Here is a 20488-nt window from a genome sequence, read left to right on the forward strand (position 1 = left end):
AAAAAGTTTTTTTAACCTGATTTTAATGTTTTGTTCCCCAAACCACCACACATATTATTCTAGCATTTAGACCCAATATCTTTGCCCTTATAGTTTACTTTAATTGCCCTTCTTTGACATTATTTCTCAGATAACAGCAGTAGTATTTTGTTCTCTGCTCTAGGCTCTGACTACAGGCAGTATTCCCGGCTTTATCGACGTGGTAATGAACCTGAACTCCCAGGCTCTCTTGGAGGACAACCTTCTCTGGCAGGCCAAGAACTCCGGCAAAAGGATCATTTTCTATGGTGACGACACTTGGGTGCGGCTCTTCCCCAAGCACTTCGTAGAGTACGATGGCACGACATCTTTCTTCGTCTCGGACTACACTGAGGTGAGGGAGCAGAGGGTAAATGGTGCATCGCAGTGTTAACGTATATTCTTTTGCTTGTTAAAACATTATTGTTTCTATGCTCATACAGTAGCTTATTCCCAGGGCCTTGTAATTGTAGATGCTCTGCATAACGGAAGATGAATAAATTATACATTGTCTTTAAAAAGTGCTGTAATTTTATAGACAAAACTTGTAATTGTTGACATAGAAATACCTTTTCTAGTAGTCTTGTTCTTTATTAAAAAAGAATCAAATTCAATGACTCTTTTCAATTAGTTTCTTCTGGTTTGTGTCTAGCTGCAATACACCACTTTGCTGTTTTCCTATGACAGCATGCTCTGTTATGGTTTATTTATAACTTACATTGCTCATTTTTATAAGCCATGTTCATGGCTTATGATTATAATCATTTTGATCACTATTGAAATTACAAATATTCATCACACTTCATACCTAATTTATTTAATTAGGTATAAAATGTATTTCATTTAGCAGAGAGCCTGTATATAACACTATATTGATCCCAAGGTGAAATTAGCGTCTCTTATACAGTATATATGTGTGTACTGAATGACCAGGTTATCACATTAATTGATTTTTTCCTTTCCTGATGGCACAGGCGTATTCCAGAACTCAAATGGAAAAGTGTGGTTCTGGGAACTATAATATGGGAATAATTTTTACACATAAATTGTCTACCACATCGCACATTGCAATCAAAGCTAAAGGCAATTGAATGAATGAATTGAATAAATTGAATAAGATATTAGTGTGTGACTTTTTCTTGGCTGGACAGTGTGCATATCTAATTCATACAGTATATGGTCTTTCTTTTATATGACAGACAGAAAAGGTTTACAAGAACACTGGATAAAGTAGATAAAGAAGTGTAAAGAAATCAGAAACTTTTTCAGTTAAGTTTTAAAGGAAGTGATAGACCTTTGATTGAGGTAGTGTCTTTCAAAGTTTAAGTGCCAAGACACTTAAAGACCTGCCTGCCTTAGTGGAGGTTTTTAACTCAGGAAGAGTTATGTGATCAGTGTCGAAAGTTCCAAAGACATACAAAGGTGCAGGAATTGAACAGTTCAGAACGATAAGATGGATCAAGGACCATGCATGGCTTTATAAATATAAGAGTACATGCTAAATCTAACCTAGTGGCCAGTGCAGCCTTTGGAATGTAGCTGCGATATGAGAAGGTTTTGCAGTGTGAAGATTCTAGCAAATTATTTTTGTTATCTAAAATTAAAACTGGGAAAAAAAGACAAATATTCAGTAATCATGTATTAATAAAGCACCACAGTACAGTATATAATCAAACTGACACTGAATTGGAGAAGCCGTAATTTTCACACTAAGCTTCGTTCCAACTGCATCTGCAGAAAATTGGGTAAATGCATTAAGAACTTGCACAATTTGGCAGGAACGCATTAAAAACCAGTAAGGACGTAGTATTGTCTTTCTCGACATTGAACTGGCATGCTTTTTTGGAAATGATAGGAAAAAAGCCTGAGGATGTGGTTGAAACAAGATAAGGACCAATGCCTGGTACAAGTGTGGTTGTGTGTGATTGGTTCCATCTCTTTGAACCTGGTTAGCACATGATCATGTGTGTGATAGGACATTAGTGGCAACATAATAGATGCATTGAGATCCTGACAGCTAGGAAGCAGTTTAACCTTTATATGCACGTTTTCTATGTTGACCCCATTCCTGCTGTGTTCTTTGATATTTTAGAACACAGTGGTGGCCTCATGGTCTTTATCTCAGTGTGATGGGGCCTACGATATTGAAATCAATAAAAAAATTATATTTACTCTCCCAGTTTTATGTAATTAATTATTTAGAAGGCATATGGTTCAGCATTTTAACTCAGGGATGGATTTATCGTCTATACCACTTTATCCTGTATTCAGGGTTGCGGGGTGGTCTGGAACCTATCTCAGGAGACTTACTGTAGGGCATGAGGCGGGGTATACCCTGGATGGGGTGCCAATCTATCGCAGGGCACACACACATACACACACTACGGGCAATTTTGGGGACCCCAATTAGCCTAATTCGCATGTTTTTGGACTGTGGGAGGAAACCCACCAAGTACAGGAAGAACATACAAACTTTATGGCCACAGAGACAGGAATCGAATATAATGATAATTTTATGTACATGTATGCCCATGTGTGTGCATCCCAGGTGGACAACAACGTGACACGTCATCTAGACAGCACACTAAAGAGAGATGACTGGGACATGTTGATCTTGCATTATCTGGGACTGGACCACATAGGACACATCAGTGGACCACACAGCTCTCTAATCGGGCCCAAACTCCTCGAGATGGATGATATCATCAAGAAAATCCACCTCTCCCTTATCTCGACGGTAACACACTACCGCCCCTTATCCTCTTCTCTTTTTTGTGTCTCTCTGTTTCCTTATTGATTTTTTTTCTTTTTACTCCTCAGCAGTCGAGTGCAGTCTGTTTTCTTACCGCATGACTATACTGATTGCTGTAAATTAAATCAGATTTGAATGATTTGAATCAAGATGATAAAAGACATAATCTGGTTTAGATGATCTGAATTAAATCAGACATGACTGCTTTTGAGTGTTGTTTAAAAAAAAAAAAACACACACACACACACAACCCCTCACACCACCTCCAAAGCACTTCCAAAGTTGCATTCAGTTTCAGCATTGATATTGCTCTTTTCTGCTGTGGACTAGGATTCAGTAGTCAATGTCAGAATATGTATAATACTTGCTTATATGACTGCTCACTGTCAAGTGCTTTTAAAAGTGTTTTTGTTCAGTCTGCTGTTCATTTTTGAGCTGCAAACACCCACAAGAGTCAGTATAATATCACTGTTATAATACTTCATGTTTTCATGTTTTGCGGAGTATCAGCGATTGCGTCGTGCCAATAACCCTGGCTTTTGACGATATTATCTGAAGTGCCCAGTACAACATTTTGCAGATATTTTATTTACTAGAATCAAAATGTTGACCTACTGTATTCTTCTCTGTTTATGACCATTATCAGCCTAGAAGCTTTTGCTTACTTTCAAAGATGAATGATGGCAATGAAGGGCCTTCCATTCTTTTATTTTTATTATAACGTTTTCACATTTCTACCTTCCTTGCTTCCTTTTCCCCCTCTCAGAGGATTTTTTTAGAGCTTTCCAGCTCTGGTTTGGTGCCTTAAATATCAGGTGAAGCTTGTGACCCAAATTTCGAAGCTTTATTGATCAAACCAGGATTTGGGCTTGACACCAGCCCCTGCAACATATCTATCTCTGTTTCTATTTTCTTTTTTTTCTCTGTATCTGGGTTTGTTTCTGTCCCTTGTAGTTTTGCAGTCCATAAAACCACCTACTACCAATGAGTTTAGAAGAAGCTGGAAGCTGAACCACCCAGTAGGACAAGGATCAATGTTATACTATTGCACATTTTATGCAGAGACTCTTATAATCTCCCTGTTGTTCATGCAGGCAGTTGAATATTGCAGCTTGAAGCAGCTTCCTCAGTATTTTGCTGGTAAGCCTACTAGACCCCCAGAGGATTTAACACTGAGGCCTGGCATCATACAGTAGGTTCACTCCCTTTGACATCTGGGGCCCAGGATGCTTCCTCTCCACCCACAGTTCCTGAGAAGGCTTTAATGCCCTGTTGATAGGCCTTAACCTGCATTTATGCACCAGCTCATAAAATCCTGGTTGTACACATAGCGATAAATTCTGTACAACCTACCAATGTATCAGACAGAAACTTCACATTTTTAAGACTCTTTTGCTTACAGGCCTTATCCATAATATTTATCTAGTGTAATTTTACTAGTATGATGTCGACCAAGAGCAGAAAAAGAGAAACAAAGTACATGGTCTGGCATGATGTTTGTAGAAACCTCAATGTCTATGCAGAAAAGTGGTTCCTTAAATAACTCATCAACCAGGCCTGTGCAACATCCAGTTTCTTTTGGCTTTTCCTGATGAACGTTAAACAAAGTGGTTTGCAGAACACAGGGGTAGGTACATGTTTATATGGGCGTGTTTTTTCCAGCAGCCTCAGCCTCAGACGTTACAGAGGTAGGATCCTAATTGATTTAGTGACATACTGAAGAGTAGTGACAGATTGATTTCTAATGTCTGATGAACTAGACCCTGGTGTTACCTAATACGACCTGAAGCCTAGCCACTAATGGGCTTGCTTCCTCTTAGAAACCCCACTATCGCTAATACAGATGAATGGACATGCCACCTTTGCCACCTTTATCTATCTAGACCAGGGCTGTCAAACATTCAACCTGCAGGCCAGGACCAGCCTGATAAAAGTTATCTTCTGCCAGGTAAATGAAATCATCTTGTGGGTTGAAACTGGATCTCAATTGTGGGAAAACAGCTGGTCTTTGTTATTTCAAAGGCAGCATAGAGCATCTCAGGACCCAGCTACTGACATGTGTTAATGTGTCATTCTTGATTAGCAAGCGAAATATTTGATGCTGTTGATGCTGTGATGCTTATGTAATCACAAACTATATTTTGTAAATTATACTGTATAAGATGAATTGTATGGATGTTTTTGCAGTCTGTTCATCAGTGTAGATGGAGATAGAACATTTTCATATGTTCATCTTTTGTTATTGTGTTATTGGTCTTTTATGTTTTCCTGACCTACTCCATCCTCACTCGAGGGTTTTTGGCAAGATTTTGTGTTTGACTTTCCACATCTTGTCTATTTACATAGCACTGTGTCTGTGCCTGTGTGTGTGTGGTCCTGAGTGTGTGTGTAGATGCAACTAGGAATTAGATAGACAACTTTAAGTGACCCATTGGGATAGTGATATACTCTCTCTCTCTCTCTCTCTCTCTCTCTCTCTTTCTCTCTCCATCTCCCTGTAGAAACATTAGGGCATTAGCTGAAAGACCATTATTAAGGCTTGCTCTTGATCTACAGGCTTGTTTGATGTTGCACAGATGAGGGCTATAATTACTCAATTCTTCATAGCCTACAAAGAGGGAACATGCTCAGTTACTTGCATTATCTGCAGAGCAGGCAAATAAGAAGACATGACAGAACCTATTTGTGTTCAGGTTCATGTCTTTCTTGAATGCTTACCAAATCCATTAAAGAAAAAGAAAGTTTAGACATTTAAGGTGGTTTCCTCTTGCAGGTCAAATAGTAGTTGCAATGGAAACACTGAAAAGCATTGTCTTCTTTCCCTGTGGACAGATAACTCCCTGTCTCTGTCACACTCTAATATTTTGTTAAATTGCTTTTATTTTATTATGGTGGCCATTTTCCATGTGCAAGATATTTGACTTACTGCAGTCGGCCCCATCCAGCTCTTTTCCTGCACGGCCTCAGGTGTGAGTCAAGCATGACGTCAACTTCTGGGTGGTTTTCCTGAATGGGTACGGGGCCTTAAATTAAGACGGTGTTCTTTTTCCTTTTTGCTGCCTGTATTGTGATTTGTGGTTTTTTAAGTGAGACTGGAGATGCCAGAGCAGCTAGGTCCTTTAGCTCTTTTATTTTGGCAGGCAGGTAAACGGTGAGATGGTTCCACACACCTTTAGCCCCTGGGGCACATGGCATGGCCTCTTTCACATGCAACTCCCCTCGCTGCTACCGAGCGCTGACATTGACAGAGTGGACGTGTGCAGACAGCACAGCTCGCATGCTCCTCGATGGTGTGCTTTGCAATCATGACCAACCCTCACCAAAGTGAGACACTGTAACTTTCCAATATCTGGGCGGCTTTCCTGACTGGGAACAGGAGGCTTTATGTTGACGGCAGCAGTCTTTTCCCTCTCGGCGGGTGTGTTGTGATGGCTGGTTCCCAAACAAACTGAAAGCGGCGCTACAGCTTATGTGCCCCTTCCACAGTTCTACAGTCTGCGCACCTTTAAAGTCCCTGGGGCAACATGGATGCATCACATCATGCTTTTTCCTTCTTACTCTGACATACCAGCTGCTCTGGAATATGGTAAATCTGGTCTCATCAGACAAAAACCTTCTCGGGAAGATTGGGAAAAATGGAAGTTTGAAAAAAATGTTAATAGGATTCTACAAATTTGTATCCTCCAGGGCCAATGATCATGCCCTACTTGAAAGGGCTCATTGGATGGAAAAGGTGACAAGATGAAACAGGAAGCAATGGAGGAAAGAATGTCATTATAGAGTAGGGAAGGGGGAGAGGTGTTGGGAAAATAAAAATAGTAGAAATAGGGATTAGGCAGATTCAATAAAATGAGAAAGTACTGTAGCAGTCCTCATGTGTGGCTTTCCTAGTGGACCTACAGTGTAAAGATGTCTTCCTGGGAATGGCTGAAAGGTAAGTATGACAGAGAGGAGACAGGATATACCTGACCTCCACCTCTGTTAAAAGACAAATTCTTCTCTGTTCAAGATTTGTACACTTGCTCCCTGGCAAACTCAAGCCTTTTTCTACAGTAATTAGTTTCACTAACTAGTAAGTTTTCTTATGGCTACATAATTGTTTAGTTCTTGTGGACTAAGAGTTCTTGTGGACATTTCTTAACTCACTTACCTTAAGGAAATCTCTCTCTCTTTATTTTTTTGGTCAGACAATTTATATTTCTTGGCAGCATGACCCACATTAATAAAGTCACAGTAACTTGCTACATGTTGTCAAAGCCTTCTGCTTTCTGTATATTAGCCAGGGATGCATTCTGGCCACTTACCAGATAATATTAATGCCATTCTGTCTGTGTGGCACTAGTCCATGTTAGATCTTGAGCTATATTTAATGTCAAAATGGAGCTTTGCATATTTTCTTCATGTCTGTGTTGTTGTTCCCTGGGGCACTGATTTCCTCCTAGCATCTAAAAACATGTTGTTATGGGGATTAAATATTGTGAGTATGCAACAAAGATAGGACTTAGTAGGCATAGTGGATCCTACAGTATTTATTGCCATTATTAAATCGATCATTTGACCTAATGTCTGCTGTATGAAATGTTAAGAAGGCACTTTTAAGATTGAAGATAACTCTCATATTACAACTTTGTAATATAAAACCTCATATAAAATATTTGGCCTCTTGAACTATCTGCTTTGAGGCATAAAAAAAAAACTGAAAAGTATCTTCATAAATTGAGCTGGCTGTGGTCATGTGAGCTGTGTGGATTTGAAGTGAGTTGCCCTTGGAACCCTTGCTAGTAACCTTAATTGTTCGCCCATCAATTGCTTTGAATTAGCTAATTGTTACAGTGGTAAGGAAGACATTCTTTCCTTGAGGAATGCATTTTTCTGCTTAAAGCTATTATAAACTTTCTCAAGGCAACAGCTGCCAGTCTGTAAATGTCTAGCTTTAAAGAAGCAAGGTCTTCATCCTACCCTAGGCAAGGCCACATCCCGTCAAGACTGTGATTTTTCCATGTTTTGGAGAGTTTCCTATAATGCATGTCTAGATTGTCTAGCCCTTACAAGGAGTGCTCTGGTGCGGTCGAAATGTGTGTGTAGGGAGCATACTCACAAAAGGCAGATAAAGTTTGTCATGCCCCCACACACGCACACACAATGGAGGCTACATTGAGGTTGTTGGAAGAACTCTTAGTGACCTGGGTAAAGCAGATTAATGAGATGTTCAAGGCAGAGAAGATGTTCATCTATGGCATTAACAAGCACAGTGTGTCGGAATATGCAAATAGGACATCTTGCATTTTGGCTGCTCAAGTAGATAATTCCCTATGCATACTGGTTCATGGGGCTTCCCAAAGTTGAGTATAGCTGTATATATTCCCTAAACTCTGGTCCTGATCATTTGTGCATTTATTTTTAGCATTTTAGCAGCGGTTATCCGTTCTGCTACCTTCTGGATGCATAGCACATTAAAACACTCTGGCTGGCTTTGTATGGAAAGGAAGGACTGCCTGCCCAACGCTATTGGTGTGATTGCTTTGTCTTCCATTCCACTCAGTAAAGCAAGCTATAAAAACAACCCTGTTATTTATAACAGAGTTTGGAAGCAAATAGGAAAGCATTTCAAACTTGGAGCTGTATCCTTTTTTCTATCCATAGCAATGAATTCTTCTTTTGCTCCTTATTTAGATAAGCCTTTTTTAAATGAAGAAATCTTTCTAATGGATTAGAAATATGTAACATTGGAGATCTGTTGATTAATGAAATGTTTGCACCTTTTCTTCAGGTCCAAGAGAGATACAGCTTGCCAAGGAGTCTCTTTTTCAGATACCTCGAGATTAGAAACTACCTAAGTACACATCTTCCTAATTCTGAAAAAAGTAAACCTTGATAAAATAGATAGTTGTTTAAAAGTGTTTGTAGAATCAGACAAGATACTATGTCAGCTATATGGTGCACCGCAAAATGTGTCAGTCCACTACAGATACTGTAATATAAAGGCAGTGTGGGATCTATAAGATATTTAGGATGAAAGTCTAGATCACATCAAGACACATTCCGTTAATGAATAGCATTTTTTAATGCAGTTTAAGATTCCGCACAGATTATATTATTCAAGGGTAAAATTGCATAAATATTCCCAGAGGTGTTTTCTTTATGTGACATGTGGGAAAATGGCAAAAGCTACTTTACTTGATAATTATGCCTTATGTCCTAAAATACAGTAGTATTTGGTTAAAACATATAGTTTTCTTTAAAAAAAAACAAACCTTAAGACACAAAAAGAACTGGAGGAAACTTGAAAACTTAAATGAAAACTTCATTGGCAAAAACAACCTTTTCTTTTATAAAATGAAAGCAAGGCCATCACTAAAGCTATGGCTGACAGAATTACAAATAAATTTAAGTTGGTGACATGAATGTACTATGATACAGAGCAGGGTTTGATGTACTTTATTTAATTTACACAATTAGATGCATTGACCAAATAAATCAAGGGAAAAACGTAAAAGCTAGGCATGCACCGAAATTTCGGCCGCCGAAAATTTTTCGGCCGAAATAGCATTATCAGTTTCGGCCGAAACGTAAGAAAGCGCCGAAAATAAAAGCCGAAATTGTCGCCACGCCTCTCCCATCCTCCCGTCTCGTTCGCGCTGTCATTACGCATCAAACACGGAGTATGTCGGTGGTTTGGAAGCACTTCAAAGTTTCAGATGAGGACAGCAAAGTTGCAATATGCAAGATTTTTTTAATACAAACAAAAAGAAAATATTTTAAACATGTTTTTTAATGAAGCCATTTTCGGTTTCAGTATCGGTTTTCGGCCAAGTGCATCCAAAAATTTCGGTTTCGTTTTCGGCCCAGAATTTTCATTTCGGTGCATCCCTAGTAAAAGCCATAAGAATTTCTGTTTGCCATGTGGAACTGCAAGTGGGACTTATGGCTTTCTTACAGCGATGGCTTCCATAAAGGCCAGATTTCTGGAGCTCACGACTTATAGTTTATAGCGGCCCTCCAGAGTTACAGTACCATGGGCCTTTTGGCTGCTTCTCTGATTTATGCTCTTCTTGCCCGGCCAATCAGTTTATGTGGACGGGCATGTGTTGGTATGTGTTGGTGCCATATTCTTTAGATTTTCTGGTGATGGATTGAACAGTACTCCATTAATGTTCAAAGCTTGGGATATTTTTTAATAACTTAATCCAGTTTAAAACTTCTCTACAACTTTATTCCTGACCTGCATGGTGTGTTTTTTGGGCTTCATGATCACCAATGTTCTCTACAAACCTCTGAGCAGCACAGCTGTATTTATACTGAGATTAAGTTACACTATTTACCTATTAGGTGACTTCTGGAGGCAATTGGTTCCCCTGAATTTTAGTTAGGGATATCGGAGTAAAGGGGGATAAATACAAATGCATGGCACACTTTTCAGATTTTCAGAACCACAAAAAACATTTATTTTGTTTCTATTTCACAATTATCCACCACTTTGTGTTGGCCAATGACATAAAGTCCCAATGAAATAAATTTACCATGTGGTTGTAATGTACTGTAACAAAATGTGGAAAAGTTAAAGGGGTATGAATACTTTTGCAAAGTACTGTTGCACAAGAAGGAGTGTGGTTCATTCAGTGGCCACATGGTTTGGCTTTGATATTCAAAGTAGTCTCCATGTTCAGTATAACTTCATGATTGAGACCGTAATATTGCTTTTATACCAAAGTTCTATGAGTAAGAAATTAATATGGAGTACCAGACATATTGGAGAAAATAGGGACAAAATAGGGACAAGTGTTCTATTAATGTTTGCTCTGCTAGGGGAAATGGATCCCAAGAAAAAAGCTCCACTCACTTTATAGCACATTATCTAGCTGTCTGGCTAGCTCACATTGATTTGTACCTTCCTTTCAACCACTTAAGGTGCACCCAGTGAAATTGGTCTAGCTTTTTCCTTTTTGCCATCTGACATGCTTTCATATTTTAAGTCAAAAGTTGTACTCCTGGTTATAATCCCGCCAATGATTTTTCAAACAATTATATAGTAACAATGTTCACCTAGGAAGTAGAATTTTATGTGAGATTATACTAAATCTAAGTAGACTTGGAGCTTTACTTATTCTGTCGAATTTTAGTGGAGTAGGTCTGTTTATTGATATATAAGACGATTTAGGACAAATTTGATCTAATCTCTCACAGTGGCCTGGACTGCTGTGATGTAATATGTGTTCTGTCCTGAAAGCTTACTGCTGTATACAACCAACTCAGCTAATGTATTTTTCGTTACTTCTCTCCTTCTCCGCTCTTTTCCTCCCTCTGTCTTCATTTATTGGCATCTGCAATATTTCCGTACTCTTTCTCCAAACATCACCATTTGGGTCATTTTGTTTCTCTCTGCTTACGCTTTCTCTCTTTCTTTCTCTCTCTCTCTCTCTCTCTCTCTTTCTCTCTCTTTCTGTCTTTCCCACTCTTGTGAAAAAAATGTCCCCATCCGTCTCTTAAAGACCACGCAGCAGCAGGATTGGTGTTGCCGTTTTGTGTTTTTTTTAAAATGTTTTTTTCCCCACCATTTCTTTTTTCTATCCACCATTTTGGTGAGGATGTGGAGTGCAGTTCCTCTTGCTTTTTTTTTTTTTTTTTTGCTTGGATAGCAAAATAAAACTGTTGAATAATCTTTACTTCTCTACCCCCAAATCTCTATCACAGTCCCTGCAAATCCCTCAAATTGAGCTGCAGGTATATGTAGGAGGAAAGAAGTGTCCCAGCAAGCTCAACATGGGTTCATTTCACTTTCCCACTGACAGAGCAGGAGAGGACTAGAAATAAATTACCTGCACACACACACACGCACACACACACACACACACACACACACACACACACAGTGTGTGCTGTATACCGATGTTATATTCCAACACATATCAGTTATTGTACTTACTATGAGTAATCACAGGAGAACGTGCAAGTGTATTACTGTAGTAAATGCCATTTTAGTTCCTGGGCTGTACAGTACTACTGTACTGTATACAGCCGTAAGCATGTTTTAAGTCACATTCTACAAGATGGGTAAAAAATATATTCTGTGGGCTAGCTGAACAAAGTTGCTTGTTCTTCTTATATGGCAAGTCCCCTACATACGAACGAGTTTCGAGAGCTCGCTCATAAGTCTAATTTGTTCGTAAGTCCGACAAATATTATCTAAGTACTTGGATATTAACACAGTAGGCTATACACAGTATAAAACTAACATGTTCCATGATCCTGTCTTTGTTCTTTAGAACATTCATGTTAAAAGAACAAGCAATGTCTGTCATCTCTGAATGTCTGTCACTCCGCTCCATTCCTTAAATTATTTTAACTTTTGTTTCCATCGGAATTGATACATCTTAGTACCAGCTTCATCGTTACTGCTTTTACTGTTTTTACTGCACTTGCAGACTCTGCACGCACAGGACAGTGCACGCCAGACATTTGACCTAACTTCCGCGATTAAACATGCACGAACACAAGTTCATATCTTTGAATATTTGTAACTCAAATCTTCGTATGTAGGGGACTTGTATTCGTCTTTGCAGATTAAGTATTTAGAGAGCTTTCAGAATGCTTGGGTGGCCATATAGTGCCCTTTACAATTATTGGCACCCCTGGTTAAGATGTGGACTTAGCATAATCATAATCTCACATTTAAATTTGTAGACAGTGAACTAAAAAAATGACCTTGACTTAAAAATACTTGTTCCACAATTATAGATTGTTCCAATAAAATAAATGTATTAAAGCATTTTTGCAATTTTCACTCTAGTTTTTAAAGTTTTTAAAGTTTGGGGCAGAAAAAAAATTCATGAATTCCTAACTTCCTGTTTCCATAGACTATATGACTTGTCAATCTGAAATCTTATAACACAACTCTTGTGAGAGCAAGACTAAACTTTCAAGATGTAGAACAAAAAAAAAGAATAAGAAGAACAAATAAACATGAATGCACGCAGTTTTTATATGTGTACCTGCTGTGAAAACTGCAGGTTTTGCAGCATGACTTACTGTACGTTATTTCCATGGTGAACTTTTTTCTCTCCACCGTGCAATCTCACGCAAGCAGACACATGATATTAATGTATGAATGAATCCTGAATAAATGAGAAATGAGCATGGGGGAGTGAATGTTTATATGTTCATTGGCTATTGACAGTACACATTCCCCATGTTGGGTCAGTGACCACCGTATGATACACTACTGTATATGATCGTTCAGAGTCGGCACTGAAAAAAAGTCAGACGTTTGATATACTGTGACTCATGCCTAGAAGAGTCTGTTCTCTGTCTATTCTCCTTACACTCTTGCCAATTCGAGTCTGTACCCCTCATACACTTGCAGATTTTTGTGCCAACTTGCAATGCCAACTGACTGGGACTTGTGCTGACTGCTGCACACTTAGACTGACTCAGCATGATTTTGAATCCTACACAAAATCCCGTCCAAAGTGATGTAGTGAGTCCCCAGCCTTCCTAGAACACACAGTCTTAAAGTTAATTCAAGTAAATAACACTTATTTGGTTGCATATGCTTTGCTTGCAATAACTGCATCAAGCAAGTGACCTACGGGCATCACCAATCTGTTGCATTCTTCTTTTGTGATGCTTTTCCACGGTTGTATTGCATCGTCTGTTGCTGTTGGTTTTAGGGGGATTTAGGAGGTGAAATGCATGCTCAGTTGGTTGAAGGTTTAATGATTGACTATTGGTCCAATAACTAATATCTAATATTTTTCACATTTCCCCACTGATGAAGTGCTTTGTTGTGTTGGCAGTGTGTTTTGGACCAGTGTCTTGCTACATAATGAAGTCGAATGCTTTTCACAGTAACTTTGCATTAAGAATGTTTCTGTAGATGTCTGAGTTTATGCCGCTTCTTCTGTCATAAGTTATGTGATCAGTAAAGACTACTGAATCGTTTTTCAGATGCTGCCATGCTAACTCAAGCCTTGGCACTACCTCCATTTGTGCTGATGAGCTTGTGTGTTATAAGTAAAAGTAAATAAGTAAATTGTCTCTCTATCCACACTTTGGCCTTTCCATCATTTTGTAGAGGTTGATTTTTTGTGGTTCCAATCTGATCGTCTGATGAGTGGTTTGGAACTTGTGGTAAAATCTTCACATGGCGCGTTATGATACCTCGAGTTGTGGGTGATGTCATTGACTGTTGCAATGGGTTTTTTCCTTCTTAGCTTGTTCAATACTTATTTTTTTCCTTGGTCAACCTGTTGCAAATTTTCTGATTTTACAGGATTTTTCCACTTTTTTTCTACCTTCGAAATAGCTTGTATTTTTTCTGTAGACAGCTTTCTATGTCTCTCTAGGTCTTTAGATTGGTTTATTTATTTTTAACAACAAAGGCAGTTTTTGAATGTAAAATAAAGGGTTCATGACAAGAGTAGACATTCAGAGCTATTAATTGTTCAACAATCCACAGGGCTCACCTGGGCACCAACAAACATTTTACACTTTCCAATGCTTTTGTTTACACAAAAATTGGTGGTCTTAAACTACAGGTGCAATTTAAATGAACATTAGGCAATTAAAGCTAAAGTTCTGATCTATTATTTCATGTTCACATTTTAATCCTAAACCCAAATGTCTTCGTTGCATAGCAAAAATGATTGATTGATTTGATCTAGTTAAAATTAAATGATGAATTAGTTTTGGAGGTGACTGTTAGCCTTGTTAAGACCCTTAGAATTAGTAGAATTTACACTGAAATATGAAATATGTGATAGATTTAATTTGTTAAAAAATAGAATGAAAGATGAAAAATAACATTACCCAAAAAATACTGCAGAGTTCTTATAACTGTACTGAGTACTGTAGCTTCTTCTTCTAATTCAGTGAAGATGGCAAGAAGTCACAGGTTATTTATTTCTTTCCTGCTCTTCACAACTCATGTTCTTCGCAGTCTGTAGCTGTGGCTTTTGTACGTGTATGTTTTTTTTTTTTTTTACCTCATGACTCTCTCTGTCTAAAAGAGATCCACAGCAGGAGATTCCAGGAGGCTTGTGCACCCTAACCATCTTATATCACAGCACTGTCGCTTTTTCAATTCTCACTGGTCAGAAAGTGTTGATTAATTTTCTAGAACAAGCCAAACCACGGGTTTATATTAATGCATAGGGGCTTGTAGGTCAGATGCTTGTGTGGAGTTTTATTTTTTATTTTTTATGTATTTAGCTTTCATGTTAGGAGTCTAGAGTCCTTTTTTTCACAGGTGATTTCTGACACAAGAACGTGACACGAGAAGGCTTCGTTTTTTTTTGTTTTTTTTTTACTTAAATTTTAAATGCCACTCTTTAATTAGTAAAATAAATGTTACAGTAGTTGTGGCAAATAAGAGGAATAAACTGGGTATTGATTTTTTAAAATAACTCTACTTATGCCATGTTTTATTGAGGTAATAATGAGAATACAGTATGTGTATTTTATTCCAGTCTACAACAGTGTGCTCTGTGGAAAAATAATTATATCGAGGCACCTGTATATGTGCTTCTGTTTTATGGCAATGTTTCATACAAATGCTAAGCATTTTCCCATGAGGTTGAATTGATGCTTTTGAAGATAGATCTAACCCATCCTGTATGTTTCCAAATTCAGCATACATTTAAATTTTATGCAAAAATGTTTTTGGATTTGATTGTTCTTTAAAGAAGATGAGAGAAAACACTTTGTCTGTGTTATGTCACATATCAGGGCTCATTTTATTGGTTTCAGAAGGTTAGTGTAGGCTGGCTCAAAGTTGAATTTGATTGTATATAGTGCTGAGCCATCAAAATACCATCCTGTAGACAACTCAGCATCAGTCTCTCTATACCGAAACAATATCTTTGCTAGAGCAAAGTGTATTTGTGGCTACTCATCTGTGGGCGGCCATAGTTAGAATTGCCATATTGTGTCCCAACCAAAACTTTGCAAGAATAGAATTCTAAAGCTGTAGAATTTTTTTAAGCTTTTTCTATGGTTTCTTATTTAATTCTCTAATAATGGAGATACCATTTATGTTCTCCCTATCACTATGGACGTGTCTTGTCACTGAAAGTGAGTTATATTTCATTCTCATGGTACAAATATGCTTGACAAACCAATTAGTCAGTCTCCCCTTGGTTTCTCTGATGTACAGCTGACTGCATTTCTTGCAGGATAGACAATAAACAAAGTCTGCAATGACGCATCAAGAGTGATGGGTGACACGGAAAAAAAAGAATATATATATATTTTTTTTTTTTGTCTTCGGGCCTGTGATTTTAGTGGCTGTGTTAATTAACTGATGCTTCAATGCTTCAGTACTGTATTTGGCCACCAGATAGTGACTCCTTTTAATTTTTTTGTCTGTAGAGGATGACTTCTTAAAAAGGAAAAGAACACATATTCCCTCCTCAGGGATTTAGACGTTTTTAACTATATTTTGAGCAGTGGTAATTGATCACCGAGGGAATGCTCGCTGTCTCCCGAAGCCAGCTGAGTGAGAAAATGTTAGTTTGCAATATAATGATGGACTTTGCTGTTTTAGAAGAATAATCCTCCCTGAAGTAGATTGTTTTCCCATAACAACACGGTCTGAAAAATATTATTGCTCTTATATCAGATTTATTTACCCATAATGAAACTTAATATCAAATGAAACATCAGGCTTTTTTTATTTTGAGAAGACAACTTGCACTAAATGACCAAATGTTTGTGGACGCCTGGCGATCAAGCTCATCTGTCCTGTTTGTACATCCTATTTTATCTATTATAATAACCTTCCAATCTTCTGGCAAGTCTTTCCACTAGTTTTTTGGATCATGACTCTAGGGATTAGTGAGCTTAGACACTGACGCTGGGCCGCAGTCTTATGGAATGGGATACACTTCATTCCCAAGTCCATGTCCAGGCCATTCAACTTCTTCCACTCCAAACATGGCAAAAAGTGACATTCTAGACAACTGTGTGCTTCCAATTTTGTGGAAAAAGTTTGGGGAAGGGCCACTTATAAGCATGATTGTCAGATGTCTTTAAACCGATATGCTGTAATTCTCTTATCTCTCTTTTTTTTTTTTTTTTTTTTTTTTGCTATAAGACAAAAAAAAAATCATCTTGGAATGTTAATAAGCTACCATAAAGCAGAACCTCTAGTCCAAAAGACTCTTATTTATTGGAGTAACTGCTGACTGATACAAAGCACTGAAACACTTAAACCCCATCCAAATATCTTAGATTATAAGTCTTAGATCATATTTATTATTTGTGACATAAATATGTCAAAATGAGTATACATTATCATAAACATATTAAATACATCACAGGTAAAACTATTGACAGAGCCATGGTTTTATAGAAAATCAATCCATTTTTTTAAAATGAGAATTTGGAGGCGTAAAGAAAATCTAAATAGCTTAATATTGGACATCGTCATGCCCTAATCCTGTATGTGTGCATCAAACGTGCCCTCATATACAGCGTGAGTGCAGCTTTTATGGCTCTCTCTTCCTTTTTTTCCATTGCCATCAGTAATATTAAAGTAACATGGCACTAAATGTTATCGTCCCTCTCCTGGACTGGTTTATTGTGTGGTCATATATTTTGTTCAGGCACATTGCTCACCCCTTACACCAGAAATGACTTCAGCAGCTGTTCACAATAGTCCATTGTCACACCGCCATTATGCTCACCTCTGTCATCTTACAATGAGCAAAATCTAGCACTTTCGGAAGCAAGAACCAAGGGTTTAACGTTTATATACTTTCACGTCTTCCATCCATTTTTTGCCATTTCTCTCAGCTTCCCAGAATGAAATCAATGTGTTTTTGTGGCAGCAAGCAGGTAGCCTTGGACAACTTCACTGTAAATCAGGGTTTTAAATAAATAAATAAATAAATAAAAACCTTGTAGTAGTAGATATGAGATGAAGACAGAAAGCAATCACTTTATGTTGTATTTTATTTTATTTTTTCTATATATTTCTAACGCTAAGAGCTAATAATCTGCTCACTTGATTTAATTTAGTTGTTTGTAATTATGCCTTGTTTATTTTGTTGTTGTTCTCACTTTCTGACTCAGGGATATGGTTTGTCTGGTGTTTCGATTTTACTGAAACTTCGGTTGTGGATGCCAACTAATGCTGTTAATTCAACTTTTCATGCCACTTTCTTTTGTAAATTTATTGATTGCAAGGAGATGGCTGTTAGGGCCAGCAAAGGAGACAAACTTATTAAAATATCAACACAGATTTCATCAGACTCGACCAGTTATATTTAGTGCTTGTGCTAAGAACATTGGGAAAAACACAAGGTTAATTACATGACCGCATGGCTTAAAATCATATATTATTGACACATTATTTGCAGGTAATTAGATTCGATTTGTTTAGGTCAGATTAGATTCAACTTCATTGTAATTGTGCAAAGTGCATGTACAAAGTCAAAGACACTTAGCATCTAACCAGCAGTCCTATACTGCTTATGGGTTGCTACACAAGAAAAAATATATACTACATGCAGAAAACAGATGAACATAATCTCTACTGTTTTTCAAATACATGTGGACAAAACTAAAATTGTGCAAGCTAGCGATTATGAGCACATCCCTAATTGAATCTACTGTAGAATATGTGCTGGGTATGGACTATTTGGATATTTAGCCCAAGTGTAAAAACCCGTCTATCCATACAGTACATACAGTACATCCATCCATCCATCCATCCATCCATCTTAAACTTTCCAGCTTATATTTTGTCTTTTTCCAACATTAAAAGCAATCATAAACAAAAAAAATGTTTTGCTTAAAAAAAAATCCAGGTATAATGTTTTATCATTCTCTTATTGATATTCCTATACATGTGCATATTTTTTAATAAGTGATATACAGTATAAACTTCAAAATTCATTAAAGCTAGTTAAAGTAAGATCTATACCAAATCGGGCCAATTTGGTCTCAAGCCATTGTGATGCAAAATTGCGAATGGATTATTCTATTTTATAACCCTATTTTATGACCCTAGAATCTTTGCTGGGTATGGACTATTTGGATATTTGACCCAAGTGTAAAATCTCATCTTAAATGTATCTTTTCCAGCTATTTTTACTTGCACCTGTGAGATTATGTAAACCTGTACAAGTAATGACATTCACCGGGATGTAGGGGAATGTAAACCATTTTTTTCAAGAATATGATTACAGCAAATTTCATGTGCATGAAATTTTCTATAATCATATTCTTGACAAAAGGAAATGCTGGTTGGGATTTCTGTTAGATTGTGATCAGCTCTAGGCAGAGCCCAGGAGAGAGGGTTGCTCAGAGCATGGCCTTAGAAAATCACAGAGTGTTAAATGGACATCAGGAGACTGATGTAAAGCATTTCTAAGCACTCTCTTTCCTCTGAGTGACTATAAACCACCAAATAAGCTTTTGAACACTTCGGGTTTCTTATATTTTACTACTGCTTAATTACTGTTACTGCTCAAGACCAAATAAAATGATAGAAAAGCAATTAAATGATGAACCTATATACAGTATGTGGAGTTTATTAACTGGTCACTCTCGGATTCAAGCAAATTTCAAATCTCGGACTTTGAGTGCCGAACACTTTGATTTTTAATGTCCATAATTATGGGCGTTTGATTCAAGGCTGTATAAGGACAAGATAAGAGATAAATCGCCCAAATCACTTAAGAACTCTCTCTTCCTCTCGCTCTCTCTCTCTCTCTCTCTCTCTCTCTCACTCTCTCTTTCTCGCACTCTCTCAATCATTCCCTATTCTGCTTATCCTATCCCTGGTTCCAGGAGGCTTGGAGCCTATCTCAGGGTACTTAGGGTACTAGGCGGGGTACACACTGGGTGGGTTGCCAATCCATTACAGGGCACAAGCCTGCACACATTTACACACTACAGGCAATTTAAAAATAGCAATTAGCCTACTCTGCATGTCTATGGGAGGAAACTAGAGTCACTTAAGAACATTAGTGTAATCTACTTTTTATTTTGATTTCTGCTGCTCTTGTTTTTCTGGTATATGTATGTAAATGGTGTTTCCTAAATTAAATTGTGCCATACTCCAATAATACAATGTGAATCGCTTGGTTTTCATAAAACCAGTAGTGGTTGTTGTTGATGTTGTTGATGATGATGATGATGATGACTTTGAACCCTTCTGCATGCAGGTTATAAAGCTGTTGCTTTTATTCAGAAATTAGTTTGGCATTTTAATCAACATTTAATGTTTTGAAAATAAACATTAAACATAAAAAAATTACAAATTGTTTTAGCATTTCTATACATGTGCATATCCTTTTTTTAATACAAGTGATGTACAGTATTTTAAACAAAAGTTATTATATAATTTATACGATCTCCACCAAACTAGGCTAATATGATTTCAAATCACAGAGGATGTAAAATTGTAAAGGGATTTTTGGTACCTTACATGGCTCAGCCGTGGCCATGCCTTAAACTTATGCAGAGAAAGTGGTTAATAACTTCCTGATTGACATTATATTGAATGACATCTTGGTAGGATGCTCTTTTTTCTAACACCGATGGGCGTTTTGGTGGTTTAACCATGCTCAAAAAGCACAAAGGTTGGGTAGTGCGTCCCACCCAGCAATGGGGCAGGTGCTTGGACTCATTCATCGCTGCTTTGCAACTAAAGTCCCGATCAGTTCGTATCTGCGGAAACGCATATCTTAAATGTCAGGGACTTACTGTATATTT

The 20488-nt window shown here is 37.6% G+C and overlaps 1 protein-coding gene across 2 annotated transcripts in view; it reads left to right on the forward strand.

Annotated features, from left to right (window-relative positions):
• The window catches only part of pigg (phosphatidylinositol glycan anchor biosynthesis class G), a 145996-nt gene that overhangs the window by 25528 nt on the left and 99980 nt on the right, over positions 1-20488 (forward strand). For both annotated transcript variants that reach the window (XM_053506373.1, XM_053506374.1), the window contains exons 3-4: positions 164-373; positions 2567-2755. In XM_053506373.1, the coding sequence (XP_053362348.1) occupies positions 164-373; positions 2567-2755 (399 nt within the window). The remainder of the gene's footprint in view (positions 1-163; positions 374-2566; positions 2756-20488) is intronic.

The sequence above is a fragment of the Clarias gariepinus genome, chromosome 10, assembly GCF_024256425.1.
Source record: "Clarias gariepinus isolate MV-2021 ecotype Netherlands chromosome 10, CGAR_prim_01v2, whole genome shotgun sequence".
NCBI lineage: Eukaryota > Metazoa > Chordata > Actinopteri > Siluriformes > Clariidae > Clarias > Clarias gariepinus.